The 22,535-nt window shown below is 37.4% G+C and overlaps 1 protein-coding gene across 2 annotated transcripts; it reads left to right on the top strand.

Moving 5' to 3' along the window:
• Positions 1 to 215: 215 nt before the first annotated feature.
• Positions 216 to 20,133, top strand: LOC134534470 (uncharacterized). 2 transcript variants are annotated; one of them, XM_063372946.1, is made up of 8 exons: positions 216 to 664; positions 1,933 to 2,226; positions 4,705 to 6,699; positions 8,149 to 8,398; positions 9,818 to 9,977; positions 15,622 to 15,742; positions 17,602 to 17,721; positions 19,954 to 20,133. In XM_063372946.1, the coding sequence occupies exons 1-7, from the start codon at positions 500 to 502 to the stop codon at positions 17,683 to 17,685; spliced, it is 3,069 nt and encodes a 1,022-aa protein (XP_063229016.1). In that variant the 5' UTR covers positions 216 to 499; the 3' UTR covers positions 17,686 to 17,721; positions 19,954 to 20,133. The 2 variants fall into 2 exon arrangements, with proteins under 2 accessions (XP_063229016.1, XP_063229017.1); XM_063372947.1 differs by having other exon boundaries at positions 9,824 to 9,977; positions 19,954 to 20,132.
• The last annotated feature ends 2,402 nt before the right edge of the window (positions 20,134 to 22,535 follow it).

Raw genomic sequence — 22,535 nt, 5'->3', positions numbered from 1 at the left:
TATTATCTAACATTCACCAGTTAACTACAAAAAAAAAACTTACTTTCATATTTTTTTCTTAACAACACCAAGGAACAGGGAGGGATAAATTACTACCCATACCTTGGTATTCTCTAATCGATGGGGTAGCCAAAGCTGCATTATTACATTGTGTGAGAAGTGGTTTATTTTTCTTCAGCTAGTTTTTTGAGTCATATTGATCAGATGCCCAAAACATTGACTAAAGTGTAGTGTTTGAATATGGAAGATTTCACAGACCTACAAAAGAATATTACATAGATGTGGCACATGTGAAAACACGAAGAAATATCAAGCATAGCACTAAAGTCTAGCTATGAGTTTAATTAATCAAGCTTAATACCTCCATGCTTTCAAGTAATATATTATTCTTTGCATAAAACTGTTTTTTATTAAATAATCAACAGTATGTTGTTATTATAGTCATTGCAATGTCCTAAACTGTCAAATTTGAGTGTGTCCCAAAATATTTAATGGAATCATGAGAGCGTGTACCGAAATTGGCGTCAGTTGGAGGAAGCGGTCACAATCTCTTCCTCGAGAAAGCTCGCTGGGTGCAGACGATGCATGCCGAGACCCAGCAGTGGACGCATGGGACTGGCAGCTGCCTCAGCATGCAGGCGATGTTCACGGATTGAACGCATCAGTAAGACCATTTACCTAAGCATAATTATGGATTTCAAGGCCAAATAAAAGAGAGTGTAGCTTTTAATAGGAGTCACAGTGTCGTAGAATGACAGTCGCATTACGTTAATAAACCTCAAGTTTTGCTATGAAATAAAAATTTCAATGACTAGTTAGTCAATTAAGAAGAAACTAAAAAAAAAGTCGAACCTGCGAGCCAAAATTAATTTACTTGTTGGTAAATTGATAAAAAGTATGGGCCTGTTTATCTGTGAATGGTATAACACGTCGTTTTCCTGTCCAATATTAACTTTGTCATGACGTGAGGCATTGGGGGAGGGGGGATAAACTGGAATAGTAATTTTATATATATACACACATATACACACACATACATCGTGTATATCGTAGTATTAGAACACAAAAAATTAGAGGGCATATGAACATAATTATCTGTATTGAAATATGCATATATGTATATTGTCAAATATTTAAATACTGATATTTTTCGCGTACTATTGAAATTGCTAAGTATTAAATATGAAGTTAATGTAAATAAATGTATTTATTTACAATCTAAGTTGAATAAAAATATTTGGAATAGTGGAATTAATATGTGGTGGCGATACAAAGTGCTATCGGGCAAGATTTTAGTTTAGTTGGTTTGAAAAAGAAGGGGGGGGGGGGGGTGGGGAAGGGCAAGAAGAGTTCTTGTCCCGGGGGGAAACAAGTCTAGTTACGTCCCTGTGCATTCCAGAGGACCCAGTTTCGAGTCCTGGTTCGGATATCCTGAATTCGGTTATTCATAGTTTCCAGAAATCTCTCCAAGCAAGTGCTAAGATGGATCATTACAGTTGACCTTGGCCGATTCCGTCGCCAGTTCCCTTGAACTTTCAAAGAATTTGTTCATCTTAAATTACCTCGTTGTCGGAGGGTATTTAAGCATAAGTAAAAGTATATGTACACACACATACACACACACACACACACTGATAGCCTAATGTGTGTTTCTTACAAACAATGAAATGACAGTATTTTTAATTGCGAAATTCATTGCAATCTCCATTGCAGGCAGCAAGCTTACATTTAGGATAATCATGTGATTTTATAATTATATGCATGTTTTCTACACGAAAACAAAACTTTTAATCAAAAATGTTTTTTTTTATATAAATCCTCATACAATACTTGTACATATGCACGTTGCAAATGTACAGGCAAATATTGTGCAATATAAAAAAAACAAAACAGAAATCAAGTGTGTTATATTTTATGTTTGTGTGTTTACAGTCTTGTAACAAACCTGTCACTGAAGAATTTGGAAAAGAAAATATAAGCCCTTATTTGAAGGAATCATTTGATGAAAAAATAGTTCTAAGGGATGAGAACTTTGCTCTAAAGGAAACAATTCATCAGCTGGAAACAAAGCTACGTTGTCTGTGCAAGGAGAAAGACATTATAAGTTTTGTCTTTACCGAGACAAAGGATGAACTGCTGCGTGAAGTGTCTAAGCAAGAACAGATGAAGAAAGATCTAGCTCTCAAAGAGGAATTACTCTACCAGGCAAAAGAAACTGAAAAAGAGGTACGGTATGCATCAGCATAGTGTAGATACGTTTTTATGTAAAATGGTTCATGCAATGGGGTAAATTTTGATTTAATACAATTTCTTGGACATAAGCCATAGCAGTTTTGCACTGTTTGTTATGGAAAAAAATTCAAATGCTTGATGTGACACCTATCTTTATTTTTGGTTTAAAAATATTATCACTGTGTGAACAACAGCTCTTGGTACACAGCATTTGGTGGGAGTGATTTCGTGAACTGGAAAGGAAGTGCTGCCATCTGTGGCGGATGACGGAAAACAAACATTCATAGGGACAAAGGGAAACGTTTAGTAAATTTGAACAAAATGGACAGTATTTCAATAAAATTCCTTTTTGAAAATCAGGCCCAAAACCGGGTCTTAGCATTTTTTTGTTCAATTTTTTTTTCACTTTTTTTTTGGAGCAGTTTCATTATGTAGTTTAACCTTCCGCTCTGCAAATCGAATGATTCAATAGTCAACGTAACTGCTACGGCAGAGAATTCTAGCGGCGTATACGGAAACTAACTGTGATTAGCGTCCAGAAATATAGTTGAAAACACAAATTGCGCATATTTATCGCGATCAACATTATTTTAAAGAATTCTACGTTAAATTTCGTATCCGAGTTTTTTTTTATCATAAATATATTTGAAACATTAGAACTCATGAATTTGCTCGTTACCGAGGTTAGATGTTACACATCTGTGGTGAGTAGGTACTAAAAACTACCTTGCTTATTTTTTCTACATAATTTCTATACTTGCAGCCTAACGATGGAAAAAAATAAATAAAAGCAATCAAATGAATCAAGTTTATGATTGTGTTAACATGGATTGATTATGTCCAGGTTTAGTGAATCTGCACCGACATTATTAAAGCAAAGTTCTAGTTTCATGTAAATTACAAATTCAGGGAATTAACTTTAGAAACCACGAATATTAGTTCTCTGCTTTTTTTTCTTGGCCTCCTCCAAAATAAGGTTAATTTTTAAATTAATGCTTAATCACTTTTAGGGCAAGGTCACAGTTTATTTAGTAACCTAAGAGAGGAGGTTAAGCTATCCATATTATTCTATATGAAACAGCAAACTTACCTAAGCCTATTTACAATTTGAACTAAACTAAGAGACAAAACATAATCTCAAAATTTGACTTGGGAAGAGTTTTGTCTGTACATCGATGTTTTTTGACGTGATAACGTCTTATAAATTGATGAACGCCGGCTGCACGCACGAAAAAGTGTCAGGTTCCGCCTGAGCCGAGCGTGCAAGAACCGGCCAACCAACTGCGAGAAAATCTTCTATAATATCAAACAGGTTAATGCGGGATTTTTAACTAATTGTTCGTGAATATATTTAAACAAATTATTTAAATTAAATTTGCAAAAAATGTAAATAATATTTGAGAATTAAAAAGTATGCAATTTTTCATCAATGTTTTATTATGACATTATCATGTAAAATTATCGTTCGTAAACCGACTTTACAGACAACCCCCCCCCCCCTTTTTTTTTCTGAACCTGCTATCGCAAATCACTAGTATCATCCCCGCAACAAAAAGCACGACCAGACAAATCTCTTAAGGTTTTTTTCTTTACATCTCGTCTAATGAGGAACGGAAAAGTACATGGAAATTGTCGAAGCAATGCACTTAAACACAATTATTGTTTGCGGAAAAAAAATTGAAAAAAAAAAAAAAACAGGGTTGGGAAAGGTTTTAACCCCTTAAACCCACTCGTTATAAACGGCTTTGATGAAAATGCATTTTATATAGGATATCCATAAAATAATGGCCCATTTTCAATGGTTTAATATAACAGTTTAATTTAGACTATTAACAACAAATCATTCATAAAATGAAGGTAAACAAACCTAGTTTTTCTTATAAATGTTCAAAATGTGCACCATCAAACCTACAGTCCAATTCTTCCCACACTTTTGTTAACACGTCCGGAGTAATTCTGTGTCTCAACTCTGGCAAACCATTAGCGGTGGAACGTGGACACGAACTTTTTAAAGCCCTAAAGGGGAAAAAAAAAATCTCATGGCGTTATGTCAGGTGAACTTGGAGTTCAGCGAAAAAGAGCTCTGTCGTCTCGAAGATTACGACCAACCAACGGCCAGGAACTAGGACATTAAACCATTCTCGTACAAAGAGATTCCAGTGCGGAACGCACATTGAACTGAAATTAGAGATTCACTCTTAGCAAATTGCAGAACACATAACGCTTTAGCTAAGGAGTCGCCATTTTGCGTAGGTAATGCCGTCAATGAGAAAATAACACAGCCGTGCTCATGCATGCGCTTATTTAAAACTATTTTAGTTACTCTTTAATAAATTGTGATCTTGAACCAAACTTCAACTACGCTTACAGTTGAAACTATTAAAATTTATAGGTGGGACATTCCTTTGATGTATATTCTGTATAAATTGTATGCACTAAGTTTATATATTATTGTTGATTTTCCCCCCACAGATTACAGAAAACCAGTGGAGGCTCTCAGATATTACTGAAATGAAACAAATGGTGGCCGATCTGAACACGAAACTCTTCGAATCAAATTTGGCACGCCACAAGGTAGAAACTGAGCTAGATGCAAAACTTGTGGAAATGAGGCGACAATTAATTGACAGTGAAGATGAGAATATTTTTTTGAAGAGAGAACTGAAATTGTGCAAAACTAAAAATGTTTTACTAAATTCTGCGATAAGTAATTTGAATCTAGAACTAGCGGAGGCAAAGAAACAGGCAACGAAATTAATCGCCGAAAATGCTTCGGCTGAAGATAAAATAAGAAGCCAGCAGACAGAAAAGGAGTTAACAGATAGCAGACTAAGGACAGCAGAACTGGAAAACGAACTGAATAAGAAAAACCTAGAGGAAGCACGAACAGCTTACGAAGAATTGACGAAGCAGCTTGAGCATAAAGATGTCGCACTGAGTGAAGCAAAGTTCAAACTTGAGTTAGTTACGCAAGATTATGAAAGTGCAAAGAACACGTTGGAACAGACAGAATCTCGCTACTGTAAGACTTCAAAGCTCTTAAACAACTCAGAGACCGAGTGCAGCCGCTTGAAAAGGGAGGTGAACGACTTAGAAGACGCACTAAAAGAAGCGAAACAAAAGTTAAGTGAGCTAGAAGAGAAGAAAGTCAGACTATCAAAACTTTTCAACGAATCGCAGCAGAAGTATTCGGCTGAAAAGGAAAACACCAGGAGACTGGAAAAGGATTTTCGCGAGTTGAAGCACGAGACTGCGAAGTTGGGAGACAAATACACTCGTTCAAAGAAAGCGCTGAGTAAACTGAAAATCAAGCACTCACTATCACTGGCTGAGCTCAAGAAGGCGAGGCAGAAGCACGTGGATACAGTCAAGAAGCTAAGAAACACCAAACTCAAACACTTACGCCTACAACAAAGATGCACGATGAGTGATATTCACGTTCTTGAGGAGACAACAAGAGTAAAGAAAAACCAAACGGAAATAAATTTTCACAAGGGTGGGCAGAGACCTAGCAACTTAAGAATTAAAAACAGTGAAAAACGTAATTTTGATGTAAATCGAGGGGCTCTTGGAAATGTGGTGGAGCTACTGGGTTCTACAGAAATTGACGATGGTTCTAAAATTATTTGCATAAATGATAAAACAGAAGATGCTAATACTGTAGAGACGAATCACGAGAAAAATTCACAAAAATGCTTTGAAACAGTACACCACCTCTGTAGAACCATTTCAGGAAATTCTATTATGTCAAACGATTCGAAGACTCGCGAAGAATTCTCCGAAGCAAGCAGTGAAACAGCTGAACTGGGATTCGATCGTTTTAACACAGCATGGTTTGCAGATAAAATTGGCCCAGGAAGTACTGGGGAAAAGGACAACAATTTTGAATTGATAGGAAGGTATGTAGAAGTAGGAAATCAACTATATGAACTAACAAAGAATAGATTTGATTGCTTGAAGGAAGGAAATATGTTCACAAATAAGGATTTGAAGGAGTTGGAGGAAAAGTTGTTGAAAATACAAAATGATTTAGATAGGAAAGAGTTGGAATACAACGAAATGCTTGAGAAGTTAGAAAAGTCGAAAGCGGGATACGATAAAGTATTTTCCGAATGTCTGGAAATTGAGAAGGCACTAAATAAGCACCTCCCGAGTAGCGACGGGAAACATGAATTAAACGAGGCCGAAGAGAAGAATTCGTCCTCAAACTGCAACAAAAATCTGCAAGAAATAGAAGCTGAAAACATCGACCGACTGAAAGTTTCAAACGAACACGAAACACATATGCGCTCCACGGAATCGCAGTTAATTGAAAAAGAAGTATCAAATTCTCTCCCCTTGGAGTTTTCAGCAAACGAAATAAATTTCGCAGTCCCAGACAAATCACTGACAAATCGTGACAATGATGACGGGGAGGCACAGTCAACTAATTCGTTACAGGACCTGATTCCCATAAAGGAAGAGGAGGTAATTACACTAATTGATGTACAATATTATTAAATGAAAATGCATTTACCTTGCACACATACTCACGTTAAACCGTTAGTTCTTTCAAGTCGTAGACGTGAGATCAGACATTAAGTTTAGGCTAAGCACATGCTACCATCACCAGCCGTTTAGACGTCAAAACCCGGAGTGGGCCTAGTGAGTTGTAAGGTTCAGAACCGGGAAATCCCAGTACCGAAATTATTGGGTTTTCCCGGTACTTTTTATACATAGTAAAATAACCGGGAATCTAAAATCGATTCCCTGCTCTTTCGGTACTTTCGGGACTCGACATCGGCATGACTTGTTTACTGAATGGCTCTTAAATTTTAAGTTTTTATTCAGAATCGATTGAAAGTTTTAGTTAAAACTGTGATTTGTCGTTGCCAATATTCTTTAAATAATAATATTTTTCTTTTAAAGTTTATTATGAACAGAAGAGATGTTATCTTAATATAATAATTCTGTTATTTTGCATGCGTTAAAACTATTATTTACTTTTTTAATTACATAGATTCCCCATGCGCTCCAAGGTGATTTTACTTTGCGGGGACTAAGCCGACTGCTTTAGCTTTACATTGACACATGGCCATGCCACGAAGTTTATCCATGTCCGGGATTGACCGACTCCATGGGAAATTAGCCTGTCGGCGTTTTCTTATCATCTATTTTATTATGTAACGAATATTATCATGAGTTAAATTTTTAAATGTTTAAAAAAAATTTAAAAAATGCACATATAGCCTTTCGAGTAAAAAAAATTCCACCCAGCACTGCGATGCATTATTTAATTTAAAAACAATATATAGAAATTGAAAATTTTTAGATATTTCAGACCAAAAAATAATTTTTGTTAGTGCGACATGGTCTAAAAAACCTATTTGAGGTTATCTGTCCAAATTTCTTTAATGGAGAAGCCAATTTTCCGTGCGATGCCATCCCTCCAACTCTATTGTCGAGCACAGTTGCAGGCAAGTGCTTGGCAGAGGCAGGGACGCAGCAACTGGGGGGGGGGGGGGGCAAGGGTATTCCCCCCCCCTCTGAAACCTTCAAGTGGGGGCAAACGGGGGCAAAGAAAGTGCTGTGTAATCAATTTTTAGATAATAAAACTGCTTAAATAGCACCATTTTCAACCTTGAAATACAAATTTTCCCGGGGGAGGACCCCCGGACCCCCGCTTCAATAGGGGGGATCGATTATACTTTATAAAAAGGTATATTGCCCCCCCCCCCCTTTGTAAATTTAGTTGTTGCACCCCTGGACAGAGGGACAGGGCCCTAACCATAGCAACAAGGAAGGAAGTCGGCTGTTTTCCTGGCGCATTTCGGTAAACCGTGCATGGCCGATGGAACTCGGACTGGGATACCCGGGGAATTGCCAGCTCCGCACCACGTCACGTCGTCTGACGCTGGCCTCTCTCCCTGGACGCAGGTCGCTTCTTCGGCGACGTCAGGGCTCGGGTCGCTCCCGGACCACGAGTCGCAGTCGCAGTCGCAGTCGCAGTCGCAGTCACAGTCGCAGTCGCAGTCGCAGCCGCTGTCGCAGTCGCAGCCGCTGTCGCAGTCGCAGTCGCAGTCGCAGCCGCAGTCGCAGTCGCAGTCGCAGTCGCAGCCGCTGTCGCAGTCGCAGTTGCAGTCGCAGTCGCAGGAGGACGGCCCAAATACGGCGACACCGGCCGAAGGTGTGTGCTCTGCAACGTCTCAGGGGCGTGTGTTCAAGTATCCTTCATTTGTTTTGGTTTCCACAATTTCGTGTTTCTGCTGATTATCATCGTCAACTATACAAATAAAAAATAATTAATGTTCGTTCGATCATCGTCCAAAATCTTAAAATCTCCGAAAGTTCTTCACCGAATGCTTCGAAATTTTGACACAACATTGCATTCGAATACGCGCAATTTTTATATACCTGTCACACCTGTGACAGGTAAAAAAGATAAAAATATAGATTTTTAATATTTGCATTGCTATAAAGTGACATGTATAGATATATAGGTAAATATTTAAGAGAGTAGAGGGATATAGAGGGATAAAAAGAGGTATAGAGAGTTATATACATGTGCATAAGGAGATATATAGAGGTATAGAGCTATACATAAGAGAGAAAGAGATATAGAGAATTAGAGCGAGATCAAGAGTGGCTTTGTATATGTGTACAGACTTCAAACAAATTAAAAAAAAAGAGTGAGGCATTGAAACGCATGCCGAGCATTAGCTAGTCATCATACGTATTATGTTAATACAATAAGAACTCAAATGCATTAAAAGTGTATAAATACAATTTATATCAGTAATATTCACAATTCATAAATGTTTTTAATTATGTGTACCAGTATTCAATATCAATCACTAAAATATATTATTTGAAAGCACATTTATAATCATCCTATCAATTTTTGTTGCATGCTGCGTACGCATCGTAAAAATTCACGTCCTTCATATCTTCATAACGCGCCCAAAGTAAGACGTCAAAGCTAAAGATCCGATTTTTTTTTCCTAACCTAACTAAAACTAAGTGTATTTTGGAGGGGTCCGGGCTAGGGAGGGACCTAGGTGCGTCTCAGACCGAAGCCTATACGCCTAGTCATGCTGGGATTAGCCATGCAGGGAGAGGGTCGCATGCATCATGTGCTAGGAGGGGATTGGCCAGCCATGGCAGCGATTGGCGCCATGACTAACTCCCCTCACTCTTAAATCTAGACTATAACTAGAGATAGGTTGGGCCCAGGTAAAACCTGCATAGACACAGGGAAAACCCTGGGCACATTCATGCGGGATGCAAATTGGCATGCATTACGTGTAGGAATTTACAGGAGACAGAGGATGGTCTGGATGAAGTGTTGGACAGAGTAGAAAAGAGTCTACCATGCGGGCGTTGGGCACTTGGACTCGTGGTCCGCTTTTCTAGTTGTCCAGTACTGGATTTAGTGACCAGGGACGCAAGCGCCCCTGGTGGTGAGTGGTTGCACTGACCACTCACTCCGCCGCCAGTCAGCACCTAAAAAACTGTTTATTACAGTGACCGAACCTACCCTTTCATCTCGGTAAACTTCGTGACTGTTCGGGTCGAGGTGCGGGAGAAGAGGAGGTCGGCCCGGTAGTTCCAGGAGCGCCGCCAGATGTCAGCGGCGCCGAGAGGCTGCGGGCGCTCAGCTCGCGGCTGGCCTCGGTGCTGGAGAGGGTGGTAACCCTGGAGGACCTTCTGCGCATCAACGAGCAGTACCCCAGCCCGCTGTCCGGCTGCTCCGTCCAAGACTACCGGTGCGTCGCTGCGACAGCCCCCGCCTCCGGGTGCCTCCCGTTTCAGACCAGTCATTACAGATAAACTTATAGACTTTTTCAATTGTTTAACTTCCACGAAATGAAAAATATATACAGCACAAACCTTTTTGCATAATTAGCTGCCAAAGTTACATTTTTAACGTTTTTGACGTGACAACGTCTAACAAATCGATAAACGCCGGCTGCACGCACGAAAAAAATGTCCCGTTGCGAATATTGTTCCGTTACGCTGTGTCCCGTTACGTCTCATTGTTCCATTACGCTGTGTCCCGTTACGCTCATTGTTCCGTTACGTTGTGTTCCGTTATGCTGTCGGCGAGTGCAGTAATAATAGGTTATGTTACAATTGACTAAAACATTATGGTGATTCATATAATTGATGATAGATATTTGATTACAGTTTATTTATTTGAAAACTTGTTCATAATTATATTTAAACTTTATAGCTAAACGCCAGTTTTTAAAATTAATTACAAGTCATCTACACGTGAACTGTTTCGTCGACTGTTTATAAAGTGAAGTGAAAAGTTCATGTGGTTTTCATTGCTTATTACAACAACAATTTCGGCAATAAAGGTTAATTATTCCTGCATTTTAAAAATCTGATTACTAGTATAATTTCAAGTATTTATTCTTTTATTATTACAATAAAAATGATTCAATTTGATTCATAAAAGTATGCAATCATTTCATCAATGTTTTGTTATGACGTTGTCACGTTAAACTATCGTCCGTAAAACGACTTTACAGACAACCAATTTTTTTTTGGTTGTACAAATAAGTAGAATTTAATTTATTGCAAAAATATACTTTTTTACGTTTAACTGCAGTGCCACTGGCTTCTTCAAGAAATTGTTTTTAAATTTCTTTCAGAAAATATTAATTAATTTTACCTGGCATTTCTAAATTCTCAAATTTGTTACGATTTTGACAGCCGAGAAACATGAAATGAGTTTTCGTGATAGAAATGCAAACCATGTCATGAAGTAGCCAGTGGCATTGCAGTTAAACCTAAAAAAGTTTCTGTTCTGCAATAAATTAAATTATCCTTATTTGTACAACCCAAAAAACGTTAATAAATGTAACTTTGGCAGCTAATTGCGCAAAAAGTATGCGCTGTGCATATTTTTTATTTCCTGAAAGTTACACAATTGAAAAAGTCTAAAAGTTTATCAGTGATTAATATAAATATGAAATCATGACCTGAAATGGTAGGCACCCCCTTAACGATGCTCCAAGACGGCCGGGTGAGGCAGCCAATAAGCACTGCATTGTTGTGACCACGATCTAAGAAGGGGAGGTCTGGACACTCGCCAGATAAAAGTGACTACTTACTGTCTCCATAGTTCATTCGACGTCCGCTATTCAATTCTAGCGCTATGTGTCTTGCGGTGGAAATATATCACTAGACGTTATTATGAATTTGTCAATTATATTGAAAAACAAACAAGAGGTAAATAATACATATACGATGCAACGATAGTTTAAAATCTAGAGGTGTAAAAGTAACGAAAAAAACGTACCCGTATGTATTCGTTACTATAACAATTAGTACTCGTTACTTTCGTATCGTTACGGTACTCGTTACTTCTGATACCGCATAACATGTTATGTTATGTTACAGCAACGAATCGAGTCGTATTGCGTACGAGTACAGTATGACGTCGCGTAAATAATAATAAATCAAATATTAACAGTTAACAATATTTGATAATTAACAGTTTTTGTTAACCAAGAAACAATTAAATCTCATTAGAGCGGCTTTATTATATTATCTCTTTTCAGATAAGAACAAAAAACGTGAAAATACGCGATAGTAAAAAACATATACATACGTACCTATTTCTAATTTGTAAAAAATTCTTTCTTACGTTGTTTCTGTTTCAATAGAAACTTTGTCTACACACACAATACCTTTAATAAACAGTAAAAAAACTTGGACGACGAATTTCCAAATTATACTTTACTTAATAAACAAACATCGTTCTTTGTAACGTACGTTTTAAAATTCATCAAATAATAATAATTACACTATATTTTAACATTTAAATTTAAAGGGTGAATCAAAGTACATAACTTGGCTGATTTACGTATTTGAATAACAATAACAAACCTGCATTTACAATACATTATTTTCTACACAAATAAGTGCCATCGTCAGGTATTGTAATGTAAATTACAAACGGCGATTACTCCTAAACTAGTTGGAATTTCGTATCTCCGCCTTTTGAAATAACAAAGGAAAGTTTAGAGCACTGAATAAAAGTATTATGGGATTTTTATTATTTTTTTTTAAGGAAGAGACCGCACTCGTTTTGCAAATTTTGTATTTTAATAAATAATGGTGTATTGTCAAACTACTTACAAACAAGTATTATCAGGGGTTTGCTGGTCATTAATAAAATTCATCATACATTCCATTTTTAAAAAAGTCGAGCCTATACAAAATTAAGTAGGTATTCTTTAGACTACATTCATACAAATAATAAAATTTAACTTACTATTCCAATGACGTTTCCGAACTGATCTTTGTGATCCTGTTTTGTGAGAATGTCGTCTTCCACAAAATGTTTTTCGCATACATAATGGGATCTTTTAAGGACAAACTTGTCTCGTGGAATTGCTTTCTGCCACAATTGCCTAACATTGTCATCATTGGGAATTCGGAATATCGCAACTTTCTCGTCCGAATTTGTCTGATAATTTGTTTTGCATGCAGGTGCAACACAATGGTTTGGCATTTTCACAATTACAATAATACACGCTTATTCTCTTTACTAACAATCAATGCTCCTTGATCACATTGAAGTTCCCGTTTTCCCGCCAATACAAATGTGGAAAAAATACTACGTAACCTAATTTAAGTACCTCATTTATTAAATAATTCCCAAACTTATAAAACAAAAACACATCCAATTTAATACTGTATCGATATCTGGAGATTAATGCATTTTTAACATTTAAATGAAAATTTAAATGATTATTATGTTGAGTTGTTCATAACAACAAAGGTTAAAATACCACCGCAGAACAAGCAGCGCTACAGGTCAGCTGGTGGAGCGGAGCAGAACTACGGAGACATTAGGTGTGCCACTTTTGCATGCTGGCCTGATTGAGGAGTGTCCAGACCTCCCCTTCTTAGACCGTGGTTGTGACACAACCATAACCAAACTCGCGGACCGTATTCCAGAACGTGTCCAAACCCAATCCTTGCAAAAACCGTTTTAATAAACTGCGCTCTGCGCGAGGCTAGAAACGCGACTTTAATGCACTCTAGCGGACGTTCGGTGACTCATCGATACATTTGCTGCGACAAATGTGCCACAGATGGCAGAGCACTATCGCGCGAATTAAATGGTTTAATTTTAATCTTCTCAAGTGCTTTTAAAGTTGCGATCATTTGTTTTCATTGACCGTTAAAAGTGTACCAAAAATGTATCCCAGGATGGTGTCGCTATCATAAAGTCTCATTTGGCACACCGACACGCTTGGAAATTTTCTCCCGATGATATCAAATATGACTGTACGCGAGTTAATGGCACCAGATACGGTTCAGCCAGCTGGACGAAAAAAAAAAAAAAAATTGTTTGTCTGTAAAGTAGGTTTACGGACGATAGTTTAAAGTGACATCATAAAAAAAATTATGAAATGATTGCATAGTTTTATGAATAAAATTGAATAATTTTTATTGAATTATCACTATTTTGTATGGATACAAAGAAGGAGTGAACTTAAATCTACAATTTAATTGATAAATTTACTTTTATTTGTACTCATTAATTCAAATATGTTTATTACTTTAACGAACAGATTATTTTAACTATAAATTTTATACATGTTTGCTTTTTAACTTCTTCCAATCTGTGTTATTCTGTTAAGGATAGGACGATGATAGGAAAAGTAGGAAACGAATGGGAGTGTTTCAAGTTTAATGTGCCTCGAAAAAGTAAAATCGATGGTTGTTCCAATCGAGTGGAAGAGAGAAAGATGCGGCGCAAGCGTACAATGAGCGTAACGGGACACAGCGTTACGGGACAATGTGCGTTACGGGACACTTTTTCGTGCGTGCAGCCGGCGTTCATCGATTTATTAGACGTTGTCACGTCAATTAAGTGAGCTCTGCGCATGCGCGTAAATTTGGGCAACAGAACGCCAACGGATAGGACACCAAAATTCGTTGCCTAAAATTAAGGGTCGCCCGGAAAACTGACCTGCCCACAATTGCGATGTCCGATGTCCGAATCCACTAATTTCTAAAGTAGTCACTAGAGCGCAGTAAACATAGAGCGGAAAAATAGGTTTTTTTTTTTTTTTTTTTTCGATTGTTTCGTGGATTGTAAATGAGCATGCAGCAAGTTTTGGAAAATAATTTAACCTGTGAAAGTTGTAAGAGTTCAACAATATTTAGTTATTCGGAAAGGCATAAGTAAATTCTAATAAATAAATCCTGAACACCTTGCCAAAAATAAATTTGTGTGCTCGGCCTTTGAAAAGCACCAATCAATGTTTCATCTCGGTCTTCTTTGCTTCCTGTTTCTCCACCACATAGTCTGTCATTTCCTGTTTACAACTTTGAAACGGGAACTGGAAATACCAATTAACACGAGTGTCATTCTTCAATGCCACCAAATGACACAGATTATCACATCAAAGGGGGCGTCGCCTTGAATTTCTCCTTTGGTGGACTGAAACGTGTCTCTGACTAACATTTGACGTAGATGTTTGCTCCAACCTGTTTTCACAAAACTGAATACCTTCGTCCAGGAAAAAAAGGGGGGAGTTGTCTGTGATGTCGGTTTACGGACGATAATTTTACGTGATAACGTCATAAGTAAACATTGATTGAAAAATTGCATACTTTTTTAATTTCTCAAATATTATTTACAGTTTTTGCCAATATTATTTAAATAATTTGATTAAATATAATCACGAACAATTAGTTTAAAAAGCCCGCCTTAACCTGTTTGATATGATGGAAGATTTTCTCGCACGGTGGTTGGCCGGTTCTTGCGCACGCTCGGCTCAGGTGGAACGTGACAATTTTTCGAGCGTGCAGCCGGCGTTCATCGATTTATAAGACTTTATCACGTCAAAAAAAAAAAAAAAGAAGGTTCCTGCAGGATAGTATTGTCATGAAACTCCGTAACAACAGAACCAGGAAGTTAATATATATATATTTGAAGCTAGTATTAAATAAATACTTTTAATGGTTTATTATTGTATCGCCTCATAGACCTGAAGCTTGACACGCCAGACCGCGCTGGTCAATGGCCGCTTCAGGATGACTTTTCTGGAGGGGCTATCGCACAAAGAAAGGTCGTAGTTGCAAAAAATTGAAAGTGGTCAGATATTGGCCTTGGCATATTATTTACAAATTACAGGTTTCAAATACAGAACCTTAGTAGCTCCACGCAACTTTTGATGAGATAAAAGTTTAACATATGAGATTAAATATTTAAGTAAACATAAATATACACTAATGAATAAAATTTGTCTCGGGAGGGGATATCGCCCCCACCGCCCCCCTTCTGGAGCCGCGCTTGGCGCTGGTCCACTCTGTCAACACCGGAGACGCGCGACAGTTCTGGACCGCCGCCACGGCAACACGGCTGCTGTGTTGCAGGAACAACTTGCTGGAGGAGAAGAGGCAGCTGGAAGCGGCCGTGCCCGTGTTGCAAGCGGAGATACGGGACCTGAGCGCGTGCGTGGAGCGCTTTCCGGATCACCGCGCCGTCGAGTTCCAGGTACAACCATGGGGGGAGAAACTCTAATTACCGAGACTGAGACCTAGTTTTTTGAAGTAGTGATGGGCCCGTCCGCTAGGTATTAGTTTTCATAATATATATTGCTGACATAACTACATTAATTTATTAGAAGTAATGCATAAGCTATTATCAGGCAAACAAGCCAGTGAAAATTCACTCTATTTAGGTAGCCACTAATTTTGTGGTGTGTAATACAATAAGTTTTTGCGCTTCCTAATCCTTTATTTATTACATGACGGTTTATTACAAAACAGCATTAAGTATTTTCGCATCGATTAATTTAGTTTTGCGCCACCAAGAAGATAACTCAATATAACAAAAAAAATCCTATAAACTTTGTATGAGAACCTCTATTCCGATTTTTTATTTGCTGGTAGTTATGGGCCCGCCCAACAGATAGCGACACATGGTTTAAGTTTCCACTGTAAGAGTCGCACTTCTTTATTTCCCTCCTTGTTCTGTGGGTACAACTGCCACGGAGTCGGCGGTTGTCGGGAGACACTTGTCTTGCAGCGCGGGAATGTGTTACAAACGCGGTGCTGCCATCTGTGGTGGATGGCGCGATCCAAAGTTCACAAAGTCATCGGGAAACTTTGTACTATGAAATCTTTGATGAATTTTAAAAAAGGTGGACAGTATTTTAATAAAATTCTACTGTCGAAACCGGGCTTTACCTTTTTTTTTGACGTCATAACGTCTTAGTAATCGATGAACACCGGCTGCAAGCACGCCAAATTTTCACGTTCCGCCTGAGCCGAGCGTGCAAGAACCGGCCAACCACCGTGCGAGAAAATCTTCCATAATATCAAACAGGTTAAGGTGGGCTTTTAAACTAATTGTTCGTGATTATATTTAATCAAATTATTAATTTAATTAAATTTGCATAACTGTAAATAATATTTGAAAATTAAAAAAAGTATGCAATTTTTCATCAATGCTTTCTTATGACGTTATCATGTAAAAATATCGTCCGTAAACCGACTTTACAGACAACCCCCTTTGTTTTTTTTTATCGGAGCCGTTTCATTATATAAGTTTTAAAATTTCTGTCTGCTAATCAAATGATTCAATAGTCGACGTAGCGGCTCCGGCAACGAATTAATGTACCTTGCGAGATTTTTTTTATCACGCTAGGCATTATTTTTAAGAATTATAGGTAAATTTCTTTGTACGAGTTTCATATTATAAGTGTATCTGAAACATGAGAACACAAAAATTTGCTCGTTACCGAGGTTAGATGTTACAAAACTCTTGCGAGTACTGAATGACTCGCTAACGTGCTTTATTTTTTTTTTCACACCACTTTTCTCAGACAGGTCGTGACTTCGAAGTACGTTGCAATTTACGTGAATTACACTCAGCACCACTAATAACCCTCTCACCTAAACTATGAGAGTTAGTTCCCTATTGATTTGTTAAGGTTTTTTTAATTTTTTAGCCGTGCATAAATAAACTCATTTTGCGGATCAGTCACACACATCAGAAACATTTTTTTTTTCTCAAGTTCGCCAATGTCGGATCACGTCGTACTCTGCTGACATTCAAGCGCATTCACAATCACGCATGCGCAGAGTTGAATAATGCCTGGACGTTTTGACAGAGAAAAGCGTAATTTTATGTCAAGAATACCACTGTTCAGATAGGTTTATATACTCTTGTACATGTGTAGTCACTTCAAAATTAAAAAAAAAAATGATTTCTTTTGCAGCAATACGAACCTTAAATTAACGTGTTATGGCTATTGTATGTGACGGATTTTTATTTGAGGAAATGCTATGAAATTAAATCATTGTTGAATTTCTTTTTTATAATGGTTTTATTTCTAATTGTTGTTTCAGGAGCCAGAAAGAGACGTTAATAGCAGTCACTTTGGCGGAGAAAGCACTTGTTCCACCCTCAGTCGAATGCCGACCGGAAGATAACCTTGAAGTTCGGATGGAGCCACTTAAATCTCTTTGGTAATAGATTAGTAGTGACGTCATATGATACGTATTCAAATTCAATATAGTTAGGAAAAAAAATTCACATTTTCTAACGAAACAACTGAATAAAACCAAATAAACATTGGTATTACACTGTTACACATTGCTTAAAGGTGTCTGTCTCGTTCCAATTCACTATTCAAATTTTACGTTTCACATGGTTAAACTTTTAGTAAACGTACTTCAACAAAATGAAAAAAAAAATATGTAGACCATACTTTTTTTATAATTAGCTAAGTCGGATTTTTAAAATTTTTGTCTAGTATGGGTAAGAGAACCAAATTAAATAAATAACTGAAATTTTTGTGTTTAAAGGCAATGCTGGTGCCTACTGGTTTAAAATATTTACAGAAAAAAATATATTTTGCTTTATAAAATCTAAAAATTCTGATGATTTTTAAAAGCCAGAAAACATAAAACTCTTATTATCTTTTTTAAATAATTAAATAATTTCAAGCAGCTTCCAGAAAAAAATGACTTAAACATAAAAAGTAATTTTTTTATATTCCATTTATTTCTCCTTATCCATTATGCACAAATCGTTAATAATGCAACTTTGCCAGCTAATTATAGAAAAGAGTTTGGTAAATACTTTTTCTACTTGTGGAAGTTCAGCCACTCGAAAAGTTGGCAAGTTCAATCGTGTGGAACCTAAATATAAAAATAATGACCTGAAACTGATTTGTAGCAGCTAGTCACTTCTGACTTCAGGCATTACTTTAAATGTATACTATGTTTTAACGAAGCAAAAATTTTGAAAACTACACGACAGAAAATTTTTATAAATGTGTAGTAAACAAGATGGCATCCTCCTGTTCTCGTCTCTCTCCTTTAATGCCAATTAATTACTGGCTGATCCGGCATTGTCGTGTTCGTTTGGTTCTACTCACCACAGTAAAACAATTTTTGCATTTATTCCTGGCGAGTTCCTTCCAAGCTAGTTGAAATAATCTTATAACATTAGAATTTATGCAGATACGGCTAGTTTTGCTAACTAGTTGCTGATCAGAGCGATCATGGCATTTGTAACCTACAACCACTCCACTGAACAAGGCCAAGTCCGAATTCATCTTAAGTATATGCATGTACTTGTTCCCTTAAGTGATGTCACGAGGGCCATTTATGGAATTGAAGAATGCATATATGTAAGAGAACGAATCTGTGAACTTCCCGCGTACTTCCAGATAAAAAAAAAAACGTCGTTATTTTGACCCAATATTTGTAGGTTTTATTAGATGCAAAATTTATGTAATTTAATGACTCATAAAATCATATTATCTTTATACTTTACTGAAGTTAATGGTTTGAATGAAAAAGGAATAATTTAAAAATCCTTATAAGGTATTTAAAAAAAAAAAAAACGAAAGCCCATACATACCGATCGTAACAAATGAAACAAAGGTAGAATCATGAAGTAAACTTGTTAACATCCGTGTGTGAGCTTAAATGTAATTTAATCAGTCTCTGTGTAAATCCTCGCCTGAATAATTCTAACTATTTTTAAATGATTGACCATAGATTAAATGGTGTAAAAACCCAAATATTATTAAAAACCACATTTCGTTTTTACTAAATATTTAAATCTTCACAAATAAATAGTTTAAACCAAAATCTTACAGTTTATTTCCTCACCACAAAACGTTTGCAATTTACAACAAATCTTGTGGGTTGTGTTATATTTTTTTATGAATTAACACCCTTCAGCAACCCTCTGAGTGAGATACCAAAAATGAGGAACGGATAGCTGGTTGCCAACTGTTCAACTGAATATTTGAATCTCTGGAAACCCAGGCGTCTTTGCCGGGTTGCATTTGGTAGGATGATTCTGCAGGGGTTTGCCTCAGTCTCTCGCGCTATCGACTCCACCCTTTTCCTTGGGAAATCTAGGCGGTATAAATTCATACTCATACCTTAACCGGGATTCTAACCCAGAACCCATCTCACTTATAGGTGACGCGCCTCAAACTTCACAGGGTTAAAGTCATGATGAGTGAGTCACCACCAAGCACTCGTAAGTCATTATGAGCCACGACAGATGCTTAATAAAGAGTCCAGTTGTCACATTGTTCTACCGAAGTATAAATATAAAAAAATATAAATAATTCTTAGTTAAAATGAAGTAAAAGTATAAGTATGTACTAATTTTTATCAAACGGCAAGGATGTTTAATGTGAAAAAAATTGACCTGTTGTTTTATTTTTTTTTCAGATACCAAATTTGCTACAGGGAAGTGACGCTAATGTTTCAACAAATGTGATTGGCGTAATTTTCCAAATCGTGTTCTCAAATAATACAAAACAATTTTATGATGTTTTAATCAAACAAAAAAAAAACATTTCAAAATGTCTGTATGGTGTTTGTGCAATATATATTGTACTTCGTTTTGATTTTTTTGCCAGTTTACTGTATTTCAGCTCCGAGATAGTCGAGCTCTGTCGCAACATGACATCAAACAGTTGTCTGCGCGTGGCAACACTGGCTCGCTATTCCCCGGCAGAGCTGTCGAAATCAGCGGACGAAAGGAACGAATGACACGCTCATTTGTTTACAAACAGTACCACGCAATACGCACACGATTTTGTAAATATTGGTTTACGTACAGTTACGCCAATGAAGCGTAACGTATCTCAATGCAAAATTTACGAAATACTAGAAACTGGTTTCTATGAAACTGATAGCTACATACAAAAGGAAGCGAGATTTCGTAAGCCCATACAAACATGCCAGTTGCGAACGCTTCGAGTGAAATTTTTGAAAATTTCTATTGATCATTTTCCACAATCGCAAATAATTTCAATCCACAAGTTGCACGTACAGTATACAGAGTGTTTAAATAACTATCAGAATATTACGTTAATGGGTGATAGAACACAACTATACATATGCGATCTCCCAAGCACACAAATCCCACATCACAAGAACTGGTCAAAGCGAACATTGACAGTATGTTCGAGACTTCTGGTCCCTACTGAGCTAACTCACGTCGTACTTTAAGCACAACATTATATGATATCTAGTAGTGAGCGAGATTAAGCCAGGGTAAAAATTTGGGACCGTTAAATTTCATCGTAATTATTTCAAACACACACCTTTTCAATTTGTGGTTCGTAAAAAAGGAAGGGTCAGGCTGAAAAGGAGATGCAGCATAAGATAAAAGTGATATTATTACGTAATAAAAAAACTTTTAAATTTTTTATGTATTATTAATTTTTTTGCTTGAGTTTAAGTGTAAAATTAACTCGGTCGGGCTTCCCTTTAATGGGTTGTTAAATGGGACATGATTGGTGGTTGAGGGGGGGGGGGGGGTGGAGGGAAAGGCACCACCAAGTTTTTCCGATCCCGTAACGGGAAGAAGAGGCAAAAAGAGACGAAAGTATGGGAAGAAAAAGGGTTGGAGGGGAAAGGGAAGGCAGTTCTCCAGCGAGCTAAAATTTAATTTACATGTTGATGTTTATCGGGTTCCTTTCTAAAGTTCGTTATTACTCTATTGAAGTGCACTTAAAGTGGGATTATAAAACGATACTCCCGAATTAGTTTTTTTTGACGTGATAACGTCTTTTATAAATCGATGAACGCTGGCTGCACGCACGAAAAAGCCTGACTCATTGTCACATTCCGCCTGAACCGAGCGTGCAAGCGAGAGCGCGTAACAAGCGATAGAGAGGCTCGATCGGCCTAAGCGTTCGGCTTGCGACGCATATGTCTCTCTTCCACTACTCACGTTATCACGTGAAATTATCGTCCGTTAACCGACTTTACTTTTTTTTTAAGTAAGGAATTATTTATTATTTTCCAAACTATAATAAATACGTAGGACTGGCCTAGTTATTAGTTCCCTCGCTTCTCACCGAGGGTGATCCGGGTTCGATTACAGCTGGGGGAAACAAGATGGACGTTGCTGTGAGATGGTCTGATACCTCGGGGTACATCCCCCCTCCCCTAGGTGAACCCCCCCCCCCACCCCCTTCCACCTCAAGCAGTCGCCGCGCCGGCCGGAACGACAAGTCTGTTCCGCTGTGGGTGTCAGCCCCGTTCCATCCATGCTGACCCGGCCCCAGCTACACAATTCTGGTCAATTTCTTTGTTCAGTCATTCCGTTCCATAAGCATGCTCCTTTCCGAAATGAAGTTAGCATATTTTTATAGATTTCCGAAAAATTTCGAGTTTAGCGGCTTTACCCTAAAAAAATTGGTTGTCTGTAAAGTCGGTTTACAGACGATAGTTTAACGTGACAACGTCATCACAAAACATTGATGAAATGATTGCATACTTTTATAAATAAAATCGAATCATTTTTATTTTAATAATAAAAGAATAAATACTTGAAATTATACTAGTAATCAGATTTTTAAAATGCAAGAATAATGAACCTTTATTGCCGAAATTGTTGTTGTAATAAGCAATGAAAACAACATTAACTTTTCACTTCACTTTATAACCAGTCGACGAAACAGTTCACGTGTAGATGTAAGTTGTGTGCTGCCGCTGTCTTTCTTCTCCTCGGACGCATAGACCAATCGAGTGGAAGAGAGATAGATGCGGCGCAAGTGTACAATGATCGTAACGGGACACAGCGTAACGGAACAATGTGCGTTACGGGACACTATTAGGCGCGTGCAGCCGGCGTTCATCGATTTATTAGACGTCACGTCAAAAAAATTACATTTTCGGATTTTTTTTTCTAAACACGACGTACATTACTTTATTTACCGTGAAAAGAGACGTTTAAAAATTCTAACTAGTTTATGAGATATTACAGTTTATAGGTTACATTACGAAGACTGAGAAAT

This window comes from Bacillus rossius, chromosome 7 (genome assembly GCF_032445375.1).
Source record: "Bacillus rossius redtenbacheri isolate Brsri chromosome 7, Brsri_v3, whole genome shotgun sequence".
Lineage (NCBI taxonomy): Eukaryota > Metazoa > Arthropoda > Insecta > Phasmatodea > Bacillidae > Bacillus > Bacillus rossius.
Note: the sequence above shows the minus strand (reverse complement) of the source record. Positions and strands in the feature narration are given on the sequence as shown.